The sequence below is a fragment of the Aptenodytes patagonicus genome, chromosome 3, assembly GCF_965638725.1.
Source record: "Aptenodytes patagonicus chromosome 3, bAptPat1.pri.cur, whole genome shotgun sequence".
Lineage (NCBI taxonomy): Eukaryota > Metazoa > Chordata > Aves > Sphenisciformes > Spheniscidae > Aptenodytes > Aptenodytes patagonicus.
In genome coordinates, this window is record NC_134951.1 from 53,466,933 (window position 1) to 53,488,625 (window position 21,693).

At 46.5% G+C, this 21,693-nt stretch overlaps 1 protein-coding gene across 5 annotated transcripts in view; it reads left to right on the plus strand.

Moving 5' to 3' along the window:
• FOXO3 (forkhead box O3) overlaps positions 1 to 21,693 on the plus strand; it is a 95,317-nt gene continuing 73,624 nt past the window's right edge. For 4 of the 5 annotated variants that reach the window (XR_012994886.1, XR_012994887.1, XM_076333363.1 and 1 more), the window contains exon 1: positions 86 to 731. Coding sequence is in view for 3 of the 5 variants with exons in the window: in XM_076333363.1 (XP_076189478.1) it covers positions 150 to 731 (582 nt within the window). In the remaining 2 variants the exon portion in view is untranslated. Of the gene's footprint in view, positions 732 to 21,693 lie in introns of all 5 variants that reach the window. The other variant, XM_076333362.1, reaches the window with a different exon arrangement.

Below are 21,693 nucleotides of genomic sequence, written 5' to 3' on the forward strand. Positions count from 1 at the left end.
GGAGAGCGGCATGCCTGCCCGGCGGCCCCCCGCCTGCTAGGCTCTCGTCGGCACCGAGGAGGCGGCGGAGGAGGAGCAGGGTCGGTGGCCGCCCGCCCCGTCGCAGCGCCCCGCTGCCGCCGCCGCAGCCGCCCGCGGGGGAGGCCAAGATGGCAGAGGCGTCGCCCCCCGCCCCGCTCTCGCCCCTGGACGTGGAGCTGGACCCCGAGTTCGAGCCGCAGAGCCGGCCCCGCTCCTGCACCTGGCCCCTGCAGAGGCCCGAGCTGCAGGCCAGCCCCGCCAAGCCCGCCGGCGAGCCGCCCGCCGACGCCGCCTCCATGATCCCCGAGGAGGAGGACGACGAGGAGGAGGGGGGCGGCTCGGCCATGGCCGTCGGCAGCGCGGCCCCCGCCGGCGGAGACGCGGCGGCGGCGGCCACCGCCGTCCCGGAGGAGGCGGCGCGGCTGCTGGCCCCGCTGCCCGGGGGCGGCCCGGAGGGGCCGAGCCTCTCGCCGGGGGGAGCGGCGGCGGCGGGCGGCGGGGGGCTGAGCGGGGGCCCGGCGGCGGCGCCGAGGAAATGCTCGTCGCGGCGCAACGCGTGGGGCAACCTTTCCTACGCCGACCTCATCACCCGCGCCATCGAGAGCTCCCCGGAGAAGCGCCTCACCCTCTCCCAGATCTACGACTGGATGGTCCGCTGCGTGCCCTACTTCAAGGACAAGGGCGACAGCAACAGCTCGGCCGGCTGGAAGGTGAGCTGGGGTCCCGGGGCCGCGGCGGAGGCGCCGTGCCGCCCCGACGGGCGGGCTGCCGGCGGGGGATGCGGCCGCGGAGGGGGGGTGCCGCCGGCTTTCCCCGACGGCAGCCGGCCGGGCGCTGCTGCTGGCCGTCGCGCTGTCGCCTTTGCTTTTTTTTTTTTTTAAGGGAGGGGGTCAGAAAAGTTTTGTCTCTTTCCTGTTGCTGCGTGCAAGTGGTGAGGGCTCCTAACTCTGGGAGCAGGGGAGACGCTGGAGCGGAGCTGGCTTCTCTGGTGCGCAAGCACATAAGCTAGGAAAGAAAAAGAGGGGGAAAAAAAAGGAAAAAATATTTTTAAGGGTGGGGTTATGTTTTGTTTTGTTTTTTAAGTTATAGGTACCTTTGGTGTAACTCGTACTGGAAATAAGCAGAGTTGCTTTTATGCAGGGTCAGTCTGAGTCTCAAAGCTCAAATACAGAAGGACTCTATTATTTGCGTCAAGAAATACCCCAGTGGCTTCCCACACGTTCCTCAAAGGCAATAGAGGGAAATTCGGGTCTTGACATTTCTTCATAAAGTTAATCAAAGCGTGGAGTTACTGGCTGCTCAGCCACGGGAACGCTTGGTTTGCGTTTCCTGCGGTGCCAGTGTATGAGGGCACCGTCTACTGATAAATCCCATATATCTGAGCATTTTCTGTCCAGCATTGTGACAGTTAGCAGCCAAGATTACTACCGTTTTCATAAGTGAGAAAAAAGAATGATCTGGTTTTGTGGCTTGTTTACTTAGTGCGTGCAAAAGCACGTTGCAGGCAGGCAAGGTTTTGCTCTCAAAGACGGAGTCTAATAAGGCCTACCAGGAGCCGGTGCTGCACGTAAAGCACATTTGAAGTGATTTCCAGAACTGCTTTTTTCTCCTCTTTTTCCATGTCCATCTATTAGTGTCTGTCGGACGTGGAAATGTCACGTACTTGCAGCTATACAGAAATGCAGGTGCTGCTTGATGTCGGTACTGTTTGCAGAGGGAAATCCCGGTACGGTTCAGTTGCTGCCGAGGGCCGATGCTGGCAGCATCCGAGACCGAGTTTTTGAATGGATGGCTGAAGGCAAATTTGCTGGGAAGTTTTACTGTGTTACAGAGAAATTAAATTTCCTCTTTGAATCTCTCTAGCTTTGGATCAGGGGATAACTTACAGCATACAAATCGATCAGAAATATTGTATGGATGAAACATTTTTGGCAGTTTTCACATTAGCAGCCCTGTCTCATATTTTGGTGCCTGAGTAGGACTTGCTGCTAGGAATTGAGGTACAGCTGTATGATTTTTACCTTCCAAATGGAGCACGGCAGAGAGGAAGCATTTCACTGACAGACTTGTCTCAGGCTGGGGAAAATATAAACACAAAGTTTATCGGTGGCGTAGCTAATTAAAGATAAGGCTTTTAAAAACACAGATCCTTTTTACGGCTTTTGTGTCTGTATTAGGTGTTGAATTTTGATCTGACTTTACAAGTGCAACACAGAGTGTGATAAAGGGTTACATCTTCCGATGACAGCCCGTGCCTTCATAAGTTGTTTGGTTTCACGCAGAAGCAGTGGCTTTAGATGTCAGCTGCTATGACAAATCCAGCCTTTTTATCTGATAGTTTGAATTTTCAGTAAATTCTCGATACCCGATTCAAACGAAGACTTACCGAACAATGGGGCTGATACTGTTTCGGCTGAATTTGGTGGCAAAACTCCCAATCGCTTCAGCAGAAGCAGGATCTGGGCCATAACGCGAAGTGCGTACATTGATTAGTATGCTTAATACAGCCACAATTTTTCTGACAATTTATACTGTTAATTTGATATTGATTCCTTTGCTGAGCAGCATTAACTGGTACTTGGAGCTAATTAAAATGTTAAAAACTTGGATCCTTAGAGATTCCTCTGATATAATTTAGTTCAGAAGTTTCTCACAAGCCTTTAAGATGACCTTTCTCAGGAGATGCAAGCACACTGGTAGCAGAAAATTCTGCCTCTTTAACGACTGTAAGCTGTCTCTGGAAGTTAGGGTAAGGCGTTGGATCGCGTTAACGGCGGGTGCAGTTGTGCGTGGGTGGCAGGGGCATACTGAAAGGGGCAAAGGAGAGGTCAGGAGCTAATAATTTGCCAGGCATCCAAAACTGCAAAATTTAATTCCTTAGCAGGGCTAGAGTTTCTTTTAATGTATGCATATACATTCAGAAGAGGACTATTTCAGTTTCTTGGCTGGAACGTAAATCAGTTTGTGCAGAGGCAACACTCTTAAATAGAGACTCCATCTTAGTCTCCCGATGCTAAAACACGTTATATGTTATTATCATCTTTGTTTCCCTCACAGGTGATGAATGCAACTCTTCAGGAACTAATGTCAGCTTTTCACATCAGACTTTTTCAGATTGCTAGTTACACTGAGATTTTAAATGAACAGAAGATAGTTCTGTATCAGAAGGCTTTTATCTTAATTTAGAATATTTTTACACAGCTAAGTTCGTCTTTGAAGGCAGCAAGCCCGTTTAACAATATTCTGCTCTGGCACTGAGTGGGAAAATTGTCATTTTAAACAAAGGGAAGAAGAGAACTTGGTTTTATTATCTTATGTATCATTATATACGAAACACTAATACTGTTTCCAGTGAGATGTGCTGAATACCATAATCCGTAAACATAGCTGGGATTATACTCCTCAAAACAATTATTTTTTAGAGCTATAAATTAAAGTTACAACTATCACTTTTTTTTTTTTTGCCTAGGGCATTAAAGCAGAAGTGAACATTTCAGATGTGGTTAGGAAGGCATATATTACGTTTCCGCTAATTCAGATAAGGTTTGCCCAATACCCCCCCGCCAACAATCTTCTTTGCTTCCCCCTCCCCCCGGCCCCGATGGGACATTAGCTAACCTAATACTGCCTGACAGCTAACTAGGGCAGTAGTGTACAGTGCATCGCTGTAGAGCCGGTATGCTGCAGACACTGTCGTGTGCCACCGGCAACCTGGTTTGATACAATCCCGTACGCTTCCAAATCACCAGGAAGGGTTTAGTGCATGCTTCAATATCTGCTTACTGTCTTGAATACTTATGGAGGGTCGGTATTTATATTTATCGTCACTGGAGGGGCGAAAAGGTCTGAGGGTGGGCTGGTTTCACGCTTGTGAAATGCACTGTGCCAGGCGGCTGTTGCAGGTACTTCCACGCAGCTCCTCGATGACCAGATCTACCTGTCTTTCCAAATTCAGGCATCCGTTACCCTGTCGATGTCCTGCAGTCACAAAACTAGTGTGCTGACTTAAAAACCAAGTTTCCCCCCCAAATATTTAGGATGCAGTAACTCACTTCACTCAATAATCTTGAAATAGAAAACCGAAACACCTTTGTGTCCGTGTATATAGTAGTGGTGCCCGGTTCCACTATAGCTTAAGTACTTCCATAGCTCTTCCTATAATGTTATTTTGTAATTTCTTGCAGCACTATCTTGTGAAACAGTCTTTTCTACATGAGGAGTACACTAGGGGGACTATTTTCCTCCTTGTTGAGCGGTATGGCAAGACTATGAATCTGGTCCTTTAAACACAGATACCAGCAATTCCCAAATTTAAATGCAGCTGATTTGCTTTCATTTGTTTTTTATATCAGAAGCCTATTTGTTTTACACCTGTTGCATTCATCTTCCTCATGAAAGAGAAATACTAGCTGCTGGGATATTTACTTTGAAGGGGAGATTTTTGTAAACTTTTTACGTGGACATTTCATCATTCCTTACCATGTTTTATTGACCAATATGTACTGAAGGGCTGCAGTCCCTTCAATGTAGCAAACGCAGGAGTCTCTTCGCTAATTATTGAGACTTGAAAAGACTTGAGAAATCTGCCAGCGATGTAGACAGATGTCTAAAACTGGTAGCCAGATGCTGATATGCAAGATGTGTCGGACTTTTTTTATCATCTTTTTGCAAAGGATGTGGGAAGGAAGCAACACCACTCTCTGTTCTTCTTATTTCTCCTTCCTTGGAGTGGCACACAGTGTCTTTATCAGGAGTGGCAGTGTAAAACTGGAGTTTGCATCAGTTTCATTTTTTCTCTGCTGTCTTTTTTTTCTTTTTTCTTTTTTTTTTTTTTTTAAGACTGTTTCCCAGTTAGCTGCCAGCATGAATATTTTTTCCGGCCTTCTATTATATTCTTTTTTTTTTTTTTCCTAATTTTGAGCTGCCTTGTTCATCTGTACGGAAGGGTTTGGGTTACAAACTGTAGCCTGATTAAGTTTTGATCTACTGAAGCGAGCACGGGTTTAAGCACATGAATGGATCCTTGGGACTTCACTGGGATTACTTGTGTGCTTAAACTTACTGCTTAAGCATCATACCTGATCAAAGCCTTACTATGTTGTGCTTTAACAAAATACTTAGTAACATTTGTAAGTGAATTTTGTGCTGAGCAACCTAGAGAGATGTGCGGTTCCATCCCCAAAGTCGAAACCGCTAAATAACAAGCTTCTTGCATCAAAGAGGAGTATACTTTAGTATCAAAGTAACAAATGACTTTTTAAACTTTCCAGTAGAAACCATATGTAGATAGTAGCGCACATTATTATTTTATACCTGTAACGTACATCAAAGATCTCACTTTTCCCCAGCTCATGGAGGCAGGTGACAGCTATTAGAGGAGGGAGAGAGACACCGAGTAGCTCTCCCAGAATCATTGACATTGTTTGATCCACAGTGTGACAGTGAGGAGCACCTCCACTGAAGGACTTGTTAAATGCAGATACAAACACAACGCCTTGGTGAATGTCATCAGCCGCAAAGAGTCACAGGCTCTCATGAACTTAACTTTTGACGCGAATGGGAAACCTCCAGTGAATGATGCCGGATAGTATCGCTGTCAGGCAGACCTGCGTGATAAATACTGGAATCAATGTTCCTCAGTTCTTTAGAGACAGAAGGTTACTTAAAACAGTAGTGCAACATCGGCGTTGTCTGTAATAGGTTATCAGTGTCAATATTTGAGCATATTTAAAATGGGAAGCTTGAGAGCCAGAGGTTGGCTTCTACACTTACCTGTGTGTTTTAAAGTACACGGTTAATGCTAATAAAAATTAAATCACCTTAGCGGCTTTTATATCCACTGTATTGTATTGGCTTGAACAAACACCGTCTGAGACTATCAGGCTAGGGAAGAGAGGCGTCCTGGCGCTCCTGCCTCTGGATGTCCTGCTTCTGCTTGGTTTTGTCCTGGTAAAGTGAGCGGTGTCTTACACGCGAGGCCATTTTGTATGCGGGTCATTTTGGTGGTGCTACACCACTTTGCTGTAATCCTGGGAGATTAGGGGAGGCTGGACACGTGCTGGTGCATTTAGAAAGGCAAGTGATTAGGGTTAGCCCGGTGGTTTTGTGAAAGCTCTTTGTGCTGACGTGGACAAAGTAGAAACCCAGAGTCGGTGGCATCCCTTGCAGAAGGCAGGCAGTGCTGGCGTGGGTGCAGCCCCTCCACACCCCCTTGCAGCGGCCGGGCTGTTTTCAGCCAGCTTGTGTGGGTTGGATGGGGAGAACAAGCGTGAAATCACCCCAGAAAATTACGGTGGATGTGCTGGGTTCAAAGGGAGGCCGAAGGGATTGCCTTGGAGATAAGGGAAAACTGAGGATAAACAGCCAAAGCATTTCTCTAGGTGGCAGCCTCCTAAAGGTGCGCTGCCAGATTTTGGCAGCCAGCTACTTTGCGTGGAAGTATGGAAAATCTTTTGTGAGGATTGTTTCTTATTTGCAATGCAATTACAGTGGGTCTTAGCGTAGTGGCGGCTTGCCAAGGGAGAAACTGGAAGTGTGTCCTAATGCACGTTGTTACTTAGACTAAAATCTTCGCGTGTTCTTGTTTCTCTCCCACTTTTTTAAAAGCCTTACTACTATCTCTGTCACATAAAACGTGCCCAAGGGCAGGGTTATAAAATGGCAGCGTTAGTTTCTTTTAAAGGCACGAGGCCCTCCACTTTTCGAGGCAGACTCTCTCTAGAGGAGGGCGAGCTCTGAGCATCCTCCCGCTGCTGCTTCGTTCCCCTGCCACAAAAAACTGCGATTCCCAAGTTGGCGCTGGAAAGGGGCCACAGCCTCGCCAGGTTCCGGGGCAGGAGGCGCATCCAGGTCCTGCAGCACCTAGTGAGCATCCCGATAAAGGCCTGCTTGATAACACAGCGCTCGGGGAGCTGCAGGGTTTTTTGATGTGGCTTTTCTTGGGGCTGACAATATGTGCGTAGTGCAGTGGCTCAGGAGCAAAATAAAGTGTTGAAGTAATGTGCACAGTCATTCAGTTTTCGGTAGTGCTGGCTCAGCACACCATGAGTTAAGTGAAGATTATGCTTAACCTTTTATTTGCTCCTTTTTTGTGCTTCTACAAACTTGGACTGTTCTTTTCTGTTACAATTTCCTGAGTGTTGCCATGCACTAAGCTTGGAAAATGAGGTGCATTTAACCAATTTATGGCCTGACATATGTTAATTAACATTAATTACCTGCTTGAATAGTCCATTTAGCACTTATTATTAAAAAGTGGCTTGTCTACAGAAGGGGATTTTCCTTCAGAGTGAGATGTTTTGTTCTAACTTGCTTCAGACAAAGTCAGGATGGGGTTATCCTGTGCTTCTCTGCATGGCTATACCGGTTTCCCGATGTTTCAGTTGTGTGTGTGGGATACCATTGTACCACTGACAGGCACCAACTCCTTACCCACATGTATTTGACATTTATTTGACATTGGCTTAGCTTTCCCAAGCAAATCAGCCTGTTTCAAAGTGGTTTTTGCTAGCGGTGGGTACAGCTCTTGCTCCTCTGATTGAGGTAGCTGCAGAAAGAGCCATGCTTCTCAGCTTGCCAGGAACTGCAGGGAGATCTGGAGGCCTGTGGTGATGTGGTCCCAGCCCCTGTTTGGGGTGGATGGGTAGGAAAAGCTCAGGTGTGCAAGGCTGGAGGGGGTGCATAGGAGTTGCTGGGGCACACTGTGGTGCCCCGCAGGGAGGGCGTCTTCAGCTCTACATGGCTGAGGATGATGGACCTTGAGGCTCCCGCAGCTGTTGAGAGCAGGCCACTGCCGGAGTGGAGCATGGTCTCCAACAACAGCAGGTTATGTCTTGCTGTATTCATCAGCTACATTATCTTTTGGGCAATGCGTTGGGCAAGGGTTGTCACAGGTCATTGGTCTAAAACCTGTGAGATGAGGGGAGTAACAAGCAGAGAGCACTCGTTCAATTTCCAAATACCAATATTAAAAAAAATTCCGTTCCTCAATTCCCCATCGCCCAATTCCTCATTCCTGTCTTGGGAGACACCAGGGACGTTATGTCCTACTTCACCTTCTCCATCCTTCCCTTCGTAACACCAGCCGGGGGGGTTGCATGGTGCATGGGGTGCCTGTGGGAAATGGAGGGCTGTCTCGTAACTGTGCAGGGCATGTTGCAGAGTATAGCTGCATTTCGGTTGAGGATACAGTGTGGAGGCGATTAGGCTACAGAACTGATGAAGAGCAATTTCAGGGCAGTGTAAGGGGTTGGGAACAAGCAAGTGATTGTGTTAGCGCTCTGCCTCATCCCTGTGGTGAAATAGCAAGGGAGCTGCCTTTCAGTGGGGCTGGAGGAGAAGAGCATCGCTGTGTCGCCATTGCTTTTTGCCAGAGTGGTTCCTCCTGATGCTGCGCCTAGCTGTGAGGTCCGGGAGGAGTCAGTCTTGGCCTGCAAAGCCAGAGTCCTTTCTCTGGGCCACCCCTCTTGCACATTTGCTTAAGGACTGATACACTCGTAATGCTGCTTTGCAGAGAATTTGAGGCAGGTCAGGAGTTAACAGCATTGGTGTCTGGTTAATAACGCTCTGTGTGTGTCCTACCTGGACTTTGCTTATTGGGGCAATTTTCTTTATCTGTACACTTGTACTTATTAAAAATAAAGGCTATTTAAATACTACTGATATAAAACACCTTTGTAAGATTTCACTGACAGAGAAATGCCTTTCTGGGGATTTGTACTGGTAAAGAAATGCCTTGTGAAAATTAGCTCTTATAACAGACTTGTGCTAACGAATTGAATGGATTGCTTGCTCGATCGCAACATGCCATGTACTTAAGAGCTGAATTATGAAATGCTGGGTTCTCACTTGAACATGTTTATTTGGCAAGGTATTCTTTTGCTTTTCTTTATTATTTTTCTCCTGCTGGTGAAGTTGCCAGTCGCTACGTGTGAAGGGACGTGCGAGGGAGGTGCACGCTGGGACAGGAGGGCAGAGGCAGCCTGTGGATCATTGCCGGAGGGCTGGAGGAAGGTCCACTTCAAGCAAGGAGGACAGGGTGCAGCACCGACAGCTTGTCGTCAGGGCCTTTGCAGCTTGTGCCTCCAGGTCTCCCGGAGAGTGCTGCCTGCCAGTTTTGGGGGGCAGGAGGCTGCTCGCAGTGGGTGTGGGGCTCTGCCTGTGCAATCTCTGGCTGCTGTACACGTGAGTGCTGCTGGTGGTCAGGTGCGTCTCCATGGGGTGAGTCACTGGATCATGCCACTTCTGCGTCCCTTCACCCACTGCCCATGCTGAGGTGAAGGGTGGGTCTGTACTGACGTCTCCATGCCAAAATCCTGTTGAGAGCTCCGGAATGAGGGCAGGAGGGAGGAGCATTGCCAAAGGTGTTGTTTTTCTCCTTTGACACCTGCCTCTGAGGCTGCCTTCATGCTTTGTGTTGTGCGATGGGTTTGCCTGGAGGCTGCTTGTAACCCAGCCCTCAGCCTTGCAGTGCCTTCAGGCCAGCCCACCTCCCCATCCCTGGCTTTCGGAGACCCTCAACTCTCCCTAGGGAGCAGCGGAGGCCATGGGGACACCCGGGATTGTGGCCAGTGGGTGGGAGGTAGTCCTAGGAAAAAAGTTTTCGGTAGGTTTGCTGGCTTCTGAGTCGTGGTGAGCAGAAAAGGGCAGGTCTGGGCTGGATGCCAGCACTTGAACAGGGAGGTAACATCTGCTTATCCGGACCCCAGAGGAGTGGGAGGCAGCAGATAAGTCGGAAGGCTGATGAGGACAGAGAGCATTCTGTTGGGGGAGGACAGATAGAGGAGCACCCAAACACATCGGCACATGTCAGCTTGGGCTTCGCTCTGCCTCCTGGCTGCTGCAGCTGCTCAGTCCAAAGCAGTTTGTAGTGGGAATGAAAACTGGTTTGTGTGGATGCAGCCCAGTTTATGACGGTGCAACTTCCATGGCTACATGAAGTAAAGAGAGCAGGGTCTGACTCTTGTCGCTGCTGAAGGCCATGTTAAAGCAGCAGAGTGGGGCTCTCCTATGGTGCCGCAGCAGCATATATTTGCATTAATGTAAGTAAGACTCAAGCCAGCAGTGCTTAAAATCCTGGTTGCAGCTGAGCCTGGACTCCTAGTGAGGACCGAGCATGACCAGGGAGCGTTAGTAACAGTGTTGCACTTAAGTAAACAAAGCTTTGTTTAAAAACATATTAATTACCTAAAAATATTCTAATGCAAACTACTCTCCTAATCTAGACAGCCAGCACCTCTGACATTGTTGATGATTTGCCCTTATAACTTAAGTGTTTTCTCATGCTGTACCGTATTGGTTTCTGCGTTTTTTCCAAAATAGAAAGAAGAATAAATACTTTATTCTAAAGAAATCATTTTAGGACACGACTTCCAGGGCCCTATTTGTTTTATCTAGAATGTGGATTGAATTATCTTGATATATACTCCAGTTATGTGTCAGCGCTCTTAAAACCTGCTTTATTTGTTATTTTTCTCTCCATGCTACCTCTTCAAGCAGATATTTCAGCTCTCCAAAGACATGTTATGACCAAAGTTAGCCCCACTTTCTCGCATGAAATTTGCAGCGTAAACATACCTTAAAATGTGAGACTTAATCCAGATCAAAAGTTTCTGACTTTGCGGGTATTTGTGAAGTTAGGCTGTGAACCCCTATCTTGTGTAAATATATTTGCTAGTACTTCATGGAGGATTTATCAGTTTCATATATAAAGTTCTAGATATGCTTAGTACATAAATTTGGCATCTGATAAGTGAGAACAGTGCTCAACAAAGAATGTCTTTGTGTGAGACTCTCACAGGCTCCCACATTATCACCTTTTTTGCTGATTGGTTTTGTGCTGAGAGCAGTGATGTGGTTTCCTGAAAGCCTATAACCTACTGTTTGTTCTGCAAAGCTGCTCTGGACCTTAACTAATTTCCAGAGAATGTTTTTTTCCAGGAATTCATAGGAGAAGGTGACGCCAGTTCAAGTAGTGTCCTGAGATGCTTGTAAGCTGAGACATGTAGAGCTGCTGTCCCTGTTTTTGTGCAACATGATCTGTTGTGTTTAAAAGTTTCACTGTATGGGGGAACTCAAAACCATTTGTCTGAGATGTCAGGTTTCAGAGTGAATGGTGCTTCTTTAAGTATTCATCAAGACCTACAATGGGAGGCTGCTGGTCCTACGATGCCTTTGTAGGAGAACAGTGTTGGCACCAAGAATGATGCTGCCACTGAGGAGCTGTGAAAACTCCGAAGCATTTTGTGCATCTTGTGCAAGCAGCTTCTCTGTTTACGTAGCCTGAGCCATATATGTGGCCCAGATGAATGGGCCACATCTAAAATCTTCAATTTTCAAATGGAAATCATGTCAGAGCTCTGCATGGATTGCGCCAGAGGTTTCCAGCCTAGTTTGTGTAGCAGCCAAAAGCTCCGAACCTAGTATTATTATTTTCATCATGATGTTGACAGTGTAATTCTCGCTTCCCATAGCATGTTGAGATTTATTTCTTGCCCCATTGCTCTTACAGCCTGGTTCATCCACGGCAAAAATACTTCTGATTAAAATGTACTAGAAGGTTTGCACGCTTGGGGTAGGAGAGAAATCTTTTATGAGGAGCTGTTTTTTAGAAAGCTTTGCGGAAGGAAGCCGTGTGCTTAAGAAGGTATTTGAAAATCAGTAGTGAGGCCATTTTACATACAAAAAAAGAGGGAAAGTGTGTGGGCCATGAGGTAGTGGCATACGGGGCTGGGAGGAGGAAGGATTCTGTGAACAAGCAGTAGGGAGTAAATCAACCTGATGTATGTTCATAGACATCTGATGTCTGCTGGGCCTAGTGGGGTAGCTTGGAGCAGGTGGAAGAAGCATACTGTTTACCTGATTAGAAGCATAAATAAAATCTTTCCAACATTTTTTTTCTAAATTAAAATGCATTTGAAGCATATGTCAGTCTTCTCACATCCAGGAAAGATCTCTAAAACCCTGCCATTCCCCAAGGAGGCTGTTTCTAGCCCTCCTTCTTCAGGGCTCTGCCAGGTAGCGAGTCCTCCTGGTCGGAGGGTGGAGTGGGACATGCATGAGCAGTTGGAGATGTTGGGGTTCTTCCTGAGCGCATCTGTACTCCTCTTTAATCAGTGGGAAAAGGTCTGTCATTTGAGGTGATAGACCATGGAATTGGAAAAGCCAAAGAAAATTATCATAGTTGAAATAATTGAAGATAGGATTTCACCTCTGTGTATTTATTGAGAAGTCGGTGATGGTGGGGAGCAGGGCCTGGGCTGCTGTACAGTCGGAGCAGCTCCGTATCTCCAGTGTATTTTAGACACCGAGGAGACAAAGATGATGCTAATTGCAAGAGAAACTACTTAACTGCTTTGTATTATGTTTGAAATGAAGGGGGAATAACGCTGATTGAATGACCTATTTTGACTTTCTCAGTATAATATGTTTAATGTTTTAGTCTTTTTCTGGACAGTGATTTATAATTTTATCAAATCCTGCTGGAAATGAATATGTTGCTGGGCAAAGTATTTTATCCTCGCAGTTTTAACCGCAGAGTTACCTCTTGCCGTTTGACTCGGTGGCAGGAGTTTTCTCTTTCGGATGGAAAGGTCTTTTGCTATGCAACACAGTGACAGCATGTTTTTTTTTAATACGAAATAGGGACCTGTCAGGAAGAATATAAAATAGGGCACTGAAGGAGTCTAATTTAGAAGGAGAAAGGGCATAAATCTCCGCCTCTCTCTGATGACAGAAGGCCAAAGTACAGCAGAAATGTTTCCCTGCTTGTAAAATGCTGGTCCTGATACCAGAGAAGTTGTTTGGTTGAAGGCACAGCTGTATCTAACCTCCTTACAAGTTTTTCGACATTATTTTCATACGTAACTGGATGTTACATATGAACAGGTATTCTTGTTCATATTATTTGTTATTTTTCCCTCAATGCTACCTCTTCAAGCAGATATTTCAGCTCTCCAAAGACATGTTATGACCAAAGTTAGCCCCACTTTCTCGCATGAAATTTGCAGTGTAAACATACCTTAAAATGTGAGTCTTAATCCAGATCAAAAGTTTCTGACTTTGCGGGTATTCTTAGATGACAAAGCACCTCCGTTAGGGTCTGCTCTGCTTGTACCATTACAGAAATTGTTTGCTGTTTTGGACCAGTGTCAGGCAGAATAATACTGAATAAGTCCCAGATGAATGTGGGTGGTGAAAGGAGAAAAATAACTTCAAATAAAGAGGGGTATTATCAACTGAGCAGCCAGTGTTGATCCTATGGTGCTGAAAAATGGAAGCAGGAAAAATAGTCTTTTTTTTCTTTTTTTTTAAAGATGGAAAATCTTAGCTGAAAAATCCGTTCTGACCAGAGTTTGGTACCCAACTTAAACTAGCAGCAAATTGGCATCGGTGCAGCAGCGCTGTGAAGTATTGAGAGGGAGAACAGAAGTACAAACAAGCCTCCAAAACTTGAGAGGATCCTCAGATTCTTTGTCCATTTAGGACAACATGACCTGTAGCGTCACTTGCAGCTGCTGGATCCAAAAGTATAAATAGTGAAAAGAACACTGATTTGGCCAGGATAAAATGTTCATTTTGGGTTTTTCCAACAGCTGTGTCGGGACTTAACCCTGGCAAAAGCTTCTCACGTGTCATTTTTTATTCAGGCTCGTACTAAGCATGTGGAATGACAATGTTCTCTAATTGGAGAAAAAAAAAAAAAAAGGAAAAAAGTAGTAGATTGAGAAATAGTGTGGATTTGGTGTCCCCTCAGCCTGAAGGAAAAACAGTTTGCTTGAACAGTATGATAGCAGTTGTTTGAGAAATTAAGTATGGATTTCCTTTGATTGTAGTTGAATCATGACATCTTACTAAATTTATCCAGTCTTGAGTGCCTGGTTTCTGGTTTGACATTTTCGTTGGATGGTTGTTGGTTTTTTTTTTTAAAAAAAAAAAAGCTCTGCATGGGCTGAGAGATGATAGTTTCCTTATTTTCTGCAGGAAACTGTATCACGTATCAAACCACCAATTCTTCCAGGTGGGTACAGGTGTGCAGGGGCCAGCAGCTTTCTCCCTATCTCCACCACGATACAGCGGGTGGGTTTGAGCAATGCCAGTGATGGGTCTTTCCCATTTTCCAGGAATAGACAGGGAGTAGGAAAGTTGGATTTCGCATGGCTTGACCATTAACTGCAGATCGCTGGAGTATCTCTGTGGATAGTTCTCACTGTTCACTGAAGTGCTGAGCAGAAGTACTGAGTAAGAGCATACTTCATTTATACGAAAATCTACACCGAAAAAATGTTTCAATATAAAAGCCAAGTGCTCGGGAAGCACAAAATGTCAGAAATAAAGTTGCCTCTAACACTTGAAATTACTTCTCATGCTGGCTATGACACCGTGGTTAGTAATGAGCTCACACACTCTATCCACCCCCGTCTCCTTGTCAGGCTGGATGCTTCAGGGGGTATTCAGGGTTTCGGCTCATTCCCCGTGATCTCTGTGTGGGCCCTGTGCCATATTTGTTGCACTCAGCTCTGAGTAAAGAAATACGCCTTTCCCGGTGTGCTCATCTGTGTCATTTGCCTCCCCAGTATCCGTGGGCTTCTTCAATGGGCACCGTCCCAGCCTTGCATCCTCTTCTCCCTCCCCAAGCTCCTCGCCCTCTGCGGTCTCCTGTCCTGGCCTCCTTCACTGTGACTTCCAGTCCTGCTCCATGCACCCCTCCTTCCTTTTCCTGTCATCTCCCACCCCTCTGCCCACCTCCTCTGGTTTCCAGATCTGCTCTCCTTGTCCAGCTTGCCTGTTCTTTTTGTCCAGCTCCCCATTCCACATTTTTCCCCTGCCCCAGGATTCCCTATTTCCCATGTCTTGCCTATCCCAGGCCACTTATCCTGTTTCTAATCCCAGTTTCAGTTCAGGTTTGCAAAGCTATTTAGCAACGGGGAACAGGGGTTTATAATAGGAAGTGTTGGACAATACAAGGTGTAGGTGAGGCTCACAGTACCGCCTATAATTTACAACATTGTTTATTTTTTTAACTAATCCACCCTTAGGTAAGCAGTCCTGGTGCTGTCGGTGTGCAAATCCTTAGTCATTTGGGTAGTCCTATTCCCTCTGCTGATACTGTGTACAGAGGGATTGCTCATTTGTGTAAGAGATGGAGGATCCAGCCTTAACGGAGACTTCGATCTCTGTTTCGGTGTGGCCTGAACTAGACAGCAAACAGTGTCTGAGATCATACAGTTCATAGGGCTACTGAGCTGTCCCTAAAATATTTAATGGTACATGTGGTAATTGCTTTCATTTCTATGGTGAGGGGCTGTTCCTTTTTCCTTCCCTATCGGTAAGAAGAGGGGAGACATACAAGTTCCTCACTGATAACATGTAAGACATGAAAGTATACAGTCTGTAGTCACACCATATTCTGCATCCTCTAGTAGGTGCCCTGTTGACCTGATGTATTTAGACTAGAAAATACGAAGACCATTTTCCTAACATAGCTCCCCAGTTTTCTTGTATCTTCTGCCTCTGCTGCTAACTTCATGCCCGGTCTTTAATGATTCTGGTAAATGCCTCCACATCTAGGTGGGAAGCTGATCATAGTTTTTTTGTTATCAGAATTAGCCTGAGAAACTCATACTGAATTGTTGCTTAAAACTGCAAGGTGTTGCCTTGGAGTGTGGGAGGATGGACACCTTTGCTGCTTTCACTGGGTGCGATTTAGCTTCTGTCATAGTCAGTAGGCAGCTTCCAGTGGACTTGGTGCTAGATCAAGTCATTTAATGGTGTGAATAACCTTATATTGACCCTTTGAAGAGCTTATGTATAGAGCGTGCAGTTTATGAGTCTCTTGTTCCTTTGTGATAAAGTTCAAAACTTTAATCAGGTAACAGGGTGGCCTCCCTTCTTTCCATCGCAATAAAGTGCATGCAAATACCCATTGCAACAAATAGCGCAAAGGCAAATCTGGCATGCCCTGCTTTCTTTCCCGCAAGAGAAATCTGTGGGTTTTTTTTCTCTGCCACTGCTCCCCAAGCCATTTCAGCAGCTCGGTCGGCTGAGGGGTTCACTGGTGGTGGGCTGATGCCTTTCAGGTACTGTGCTTCAGTTTCCCAGGCTATTGATAAGAGCTGTTTAGTCACGGCTCTCTGGGTCATGATGTAGGGGGGTTTTCTGATGGTTGTGGTGACCTTGGGGGGGAATTAGACTGGATGTAATGTGTCCAAGAATTGGAGACGCCTGTGCCATTGAGCTGGTGCATGTTGCTGAATCAATTACTAACATTGGCAGGATTTTGCTTTAGGGAATCTCACAGCTACATCACAGTCTTGTTTTTAGTAGATTATTGTTAATTGGTTTTAATACAGAGCCAGATATTTGCAGGGAGGAGGGACCTTAAATAGGTGGTTTATGTGAAGTATTTTCCCTATACATAGCACTGTTGCAGGGCGTACCCTGGCACTGTATCTCACTTTCGTTTTCGGGAAATTTTTATCAGCTCCTGTGTGGAAATGCACATTTGGTGTAGAATTGTCATCCTCAGATGAGGAATCGCTGCATGGTGCCCTGACCTCCTCCAAAGCCGGTGGCGACAACAGAGACTCTCCGCATGGAGATTTTGTAACTTTTTTGTAATGTGTTGAATCACGATAAGGGGACTCGGCACCTTTGTAACTCGGGCTGCTTGCAGCATAGGCCCTCAGTGAGCTTTTGCAGAGGGGCTTCCCAGCGAACCTGTCAGTTTTTATGTGCAGCCCCCGGTCTAAATCCAGGTAGCCGGCCTCTCCCGCACCAGTCGCAGTCAGGTGGCAGGAGCAGTCATGATGCAGCGTGCTCAGGTGCTTTTAATTTATGACCTAACAGATTGTGAATGGGCCTCTTGGCAGGTGACGAAGGAGCGCGCTGCGACCCCACTTAACCAGCGCAAGCTTTGAGCCGCACAGCTTCGCTCTGCGAGATCGGGGTCAGGCTCAGGGCTGCTTCCCTCTTTTGCTTTTCAGTTTGTGCCAGTGCAGCGTGGTGTTTTCACAGGCCTGCTCAGCCAAAGCCCTGCTTGGGGCAGCCCTTGCTCGCGGGGTTGCTGAAGTCACCGGGCGCCCTCTGTGGCAATGCAGCCCCCTAATTCAGCCGGTCCGTTGTTTACTGTGTTCGTAACTGACTGTCAAAGTGTTGCGTTTAATTCAAGTGCTGGTAGGGTTTTCCTCAAAATGCCTGTGTAGTGTTAAGCCAGTTAGGAGTTACAAATGTAAATATGTTTACACAAAAATGAGGAATGCATGAAAGCTGGCATTGCTTAAGCAGCCAAAAGCAGCGTGATTATATGCTAGAGGGACAGTGAAAATGTAGGTTGCCGGAGTGCGCCTCCAGAAGTAAATCCCAACCAGAAGCACTTGCAGTCCCTGCCTTCTAATGTACTGTCTGTCTGCTACGGCTGCTGAGGCGATGTGGGGGAGAGGGCTCAGGAGTCCGTGGGCATCCTCGTGGAGTTTTAAAGTAAAGTTTGAAATGCCGAAGAGAAGAAGCAGCTGTATCTAAATGGGTCCTTGTTTTAGATTTTCCTGGGCAGTAGCAATATAGCCAGCAATCGGGGGACCTCTGACGCTAGTGTTTCATAACTGAAAGTTAAGCATTTTTCACAAGTTGTCCTATTTCGGGTTGTGAGTGCGGGCACACACACATGCACACCCCTCGCACACCCCCCGCACACCCCCCCAGCACATTGTTTACTTCCTCTGTAAGTTCTGGGACATTCAGTACTAAGGAGCATGATACGCTTGCATAAACACCCCAGCCAGATTTATCTCTCAAGCCTATCTTTCCTGTCCCATCTTGGAAAGTGATTAATCTGCAGCACACATTTTGTTCTTTGATTGCAGGGCATTATTCTGTAATCATTTACAGTTTTGCAGAGCCGTAGCACTGGCTTAATGGAGTATTTCTGTCATGTAGCTATCGCTGTTGGCTGAAGCTTTAGCTGCATAACGCAGAGGGAGCGTTACCATGCAGCTCTGTGTCACGTTAAAACTATTTTCTTTTTACATTGCGTGCTTTCTGCACATTCAAAAAAATTCACATGTGCCTATTTAAAGTGCAGGTAAGTGTCTCTGCAGCAATACATGCTGGGGGGCTAGTTTGTAGATTTTAGAAACGGTGTCAGTACTGCAGCGTGCTGGCTGCCAGCTGAGGCTTTCCTATGCATTTGTGGAGGGTGGAGGAGTTTAAATAACTTGTTTTCCATGCTGCACATCGTGTATTGAAGCCTACACCAGTTAGAAATTTTCAAACGTGTAGATACAAGAACCTGTACGTTTCACCTAGTGTCTGAGGAAAACAGAAAAGTGAAGAGATTGAAGGTGAATCAGAAAATCTGTCCTGTCTGTACTCCATCAAGGCTTTTCCATGTGCCCTTTGTGGTTTTTGTTTGTTTTCCACATTTTCCAGTGTGCGAGGAAAGGAGGTAGGAGAGGTAACAACCTTGAATTAACATGCTGTGGGTTGAGATAAGGCTATCAAGCAGAGTTTTGTTTGATTTGATGCAAGTGTCCAAGCTGTAAACCACTTCTTTCAGTAAAAAGGTGTGAAAAGTAGGTAGAAAAAATTCAAAGAAAACCATGTGACTCTGGGTTCTGATAAGTTGGTAAGTTTATTTTTGCAATATGTGTGCACCTTTCTCTCCTACAAAGAAAGAGTTTTTAATGGACCTGAAGTTGGTGGGTCTGGACCAGTCACCCATGCCAATGAGCGTCTTGTTCCAACAAGTCTCAGAGATCTGGCCTACACACCATGTCGGACAAAACACTTTTCCGTCACCTTATGACAAACCAAAGCCCTGTAGTTAAAAGACAGAAGCCACAACACTGATGTACTGCATGCAAAGACCAGGGGAAACTGAGGGCATTGCAGGTGCAGAGTGTCTGTTACAATGAGATGTCCAGAGGATCCCATGCCAGAAGTCAGGACAAAAAAATCTTCCAACAACCTTCCCTGTCAGTCTGATCTTGAGGGCAGGGCAGGGCAGGGCAAAGGAGGGAGGTTTCCTCTGACTACAAATCCAGCAGTTGTTTTAAATGGGCAGGTGTCAGAAGAGTACCCTGCTCTGCCTCGGGGACCTGAGAGCGCAGGGCCAGGAGGAGCACCAGCCTCACATCTCCAGCGATGGGCTTTGGAGCAGGGAGAACAGGCAGCACAGACAAGTAGTGACATGGTATTTTTCTTTTAACCCCTGCCCCTGATTTACTGATATATAGGGCTGTCTAGAGCATCTGATGACAAATTTCACTTTCCATCCTAGAAGTGCACATTTCTGTAAGGTCCTCATGCAAATTCCTTGGTTATAAATAAAGGGGAACTTAAAAGCAAGGAGAAGGAAGACTAAGGCTCTTGTGAAACAACAGCTGTTTAGGAAAACTACCAAATTGTGTAAGGAAGCTACAGGTTCAGAGTGTGTGTATTTATGGAGGTATCCAACTGCTTGGTTGGGCTCAACCCCAGGATTAAGGTAGCTGTCCTTGGAGGGGAATGTGCTGCTTCGGATTGTGAATTTGCACCATCTCCACTCCAGTGGGACGAGGCCCTTGGTTAGATTGTGTTTGAGGAAGGGGCCAGGTAAATAACATTTTTCTGCGGTTGTGAATTAGTGGCAGTGGCAAGAATCTTAGCAATAGGCAACTTTTCTTAGCATCCAAGAGATAAGACCGAAAGTACACGAACCAGTGCTAGCCACCTCCGTACTCTGCATTCCCCTGAAACCAAATGGAGCTGCTGCTTGTCTCCCGATGCGACTTCAGTTGTGCAGCCGATTTTAAGCACTGGTAAATGAGTGGAAGCGACTCCGCACAGGCGGCAGAGTGGAGTGCGGTGCTGCTTGAAATGCAGCCTTGCAGCGCTAGTGCCTGCGGCTGGGACCTGCTGGGGTGGGTTGTGGCTCAGCTTCAGGAACTGAATAATTCATATCCAGTTCCCTGCGGTGGGAGCTGCTTCTTGCTGTGCTTGGATGTGTGCCATGGGGTCACAGAGTCCGGGTTCAGCCTCGCTCACCCCAAATCCCTTATCGCCTCAAAATGGTTTGTAACAGTTGTATTTGTTTTCCTTTAACAGCGAGAGATGAACCCCATTAATCTCTATTGTTTATATCACTGTTCATACAGAGTACAGCTGCCCACAGAAAGATTTCTAGGGCATACTGGGTTCAGTACAAAGGAGCTTCACGCTGAAAACTTGAGGCCCCATCCCATCAGGCAGAAAGGAGCCTTTGCCTCAGTGTGGGTTAATTATTTGTTAATAGCTGGCTGAGTAGGCAGCACGGTCATGGACAAGGCATAAGGCTGCTCAACTACGTGCAGAGTAATGTTTCTGAGAGTTAGGAAGGGTTTTCCTTAGTCCTCCAGAAGTGTCAGAGCTAATGTCATGCTGAAGTTACGAATCGTGCAAAAGCTTTGGGAGGAAAAGAAGCTTTGGGCTTGAACATACTTGATTATGGAAGAATACATGCACTGAAAGCAAGATCCTCTTGCGTGGAACGGGTACCTCTAAGGGAGGTTTTGAATAAGGGCCAGGTGCTGGGAACATCTGTCTGAACATCCCAACTACTTGCTGGCTGAGTGCAGTAGAGAGCTGCTTCTTGGAGCTCAGTTAAAAACTTAGTGTGGCCGGGGAGGTGGAGGTGTCTGTTCCTGTGTACGGCTCCCTCAGCTCTGTAACAGCGGTGTTAATACTTTTACCTCTACGCTTGCCTGGTGCGAGGGTGGATGGAAACAAGGTGTGTTTGCATGAGGAAGACCCTTTGCCAAGCTGGACGGGTCAGTTTAGGAGGTGATGCTGGGGGTTTCAGTGCAGAGCAGCCATCTTCCAGATGCAGAGGAGCCACTGTCATGCATCACATCAGTGGAGAACCCCTGAACCGTGAAAGTGTCCTAGAAGAGTGGAAGAGCCTGTTAAATTGCACACTACCATTTTGTCCTCTTCCAGTGCAGCCAAAAAACACGTGTGTTCTTCTTCACCCAAGGAGTTTGTTTTTAGACAGATTAAGATCCACCACTGCTAGGTGTAGCTGTTGTGCGACTGCAGAGTTTTTGGCCGTGATAGCTGCAGTTGGGTCAGATCTTTCGAGAGGACTGTGCAAGCCCCAGTAAGATATGTAATAAGCCCGACAGAGACTGGAACCGACACTGGTGGTATCTGAGGGAACAGCAGATGACAGGCAGCTCCCCTCCACCACCACCCCAGCCCACTGCTCACATTCAGTACTTTATTTTCCCTAAACCGTGAGGCATCAGAGGTCAAGTCCTGTTTGTAGGTAACCCAAAAGGGAAACTGGACATTAAATTCTGAACTTCTAACTAGCCTAACATTTTATTTCTTTATTTTATGCTAAAGGCTGGTTCTGGGCGCAGTCTTGAAAGCACCTCCTGTGCAATGTAGAATGGGGCCCGGGGAGAGGAAATGAAATCAGAAATGGAGAAAAGTTACTTTAATCATAAATAGCTGCGGTAGGAAGGTAGATGTTTGTATGTGCAATAATACAGTACCTACTGTGTATATTTTAGGAGAACCTGAGAATAGCAGCTGTGCTGAAATACTTGACAGCAAAGTCAAATATAGTTTAGGTTAAAAAAAAAAAAAAGTTGCTGGGGAGGATGAATTTGCAGCGTGAAGCCTGTTGTGTTATCTCGGCCGCACGGCACAGAACAG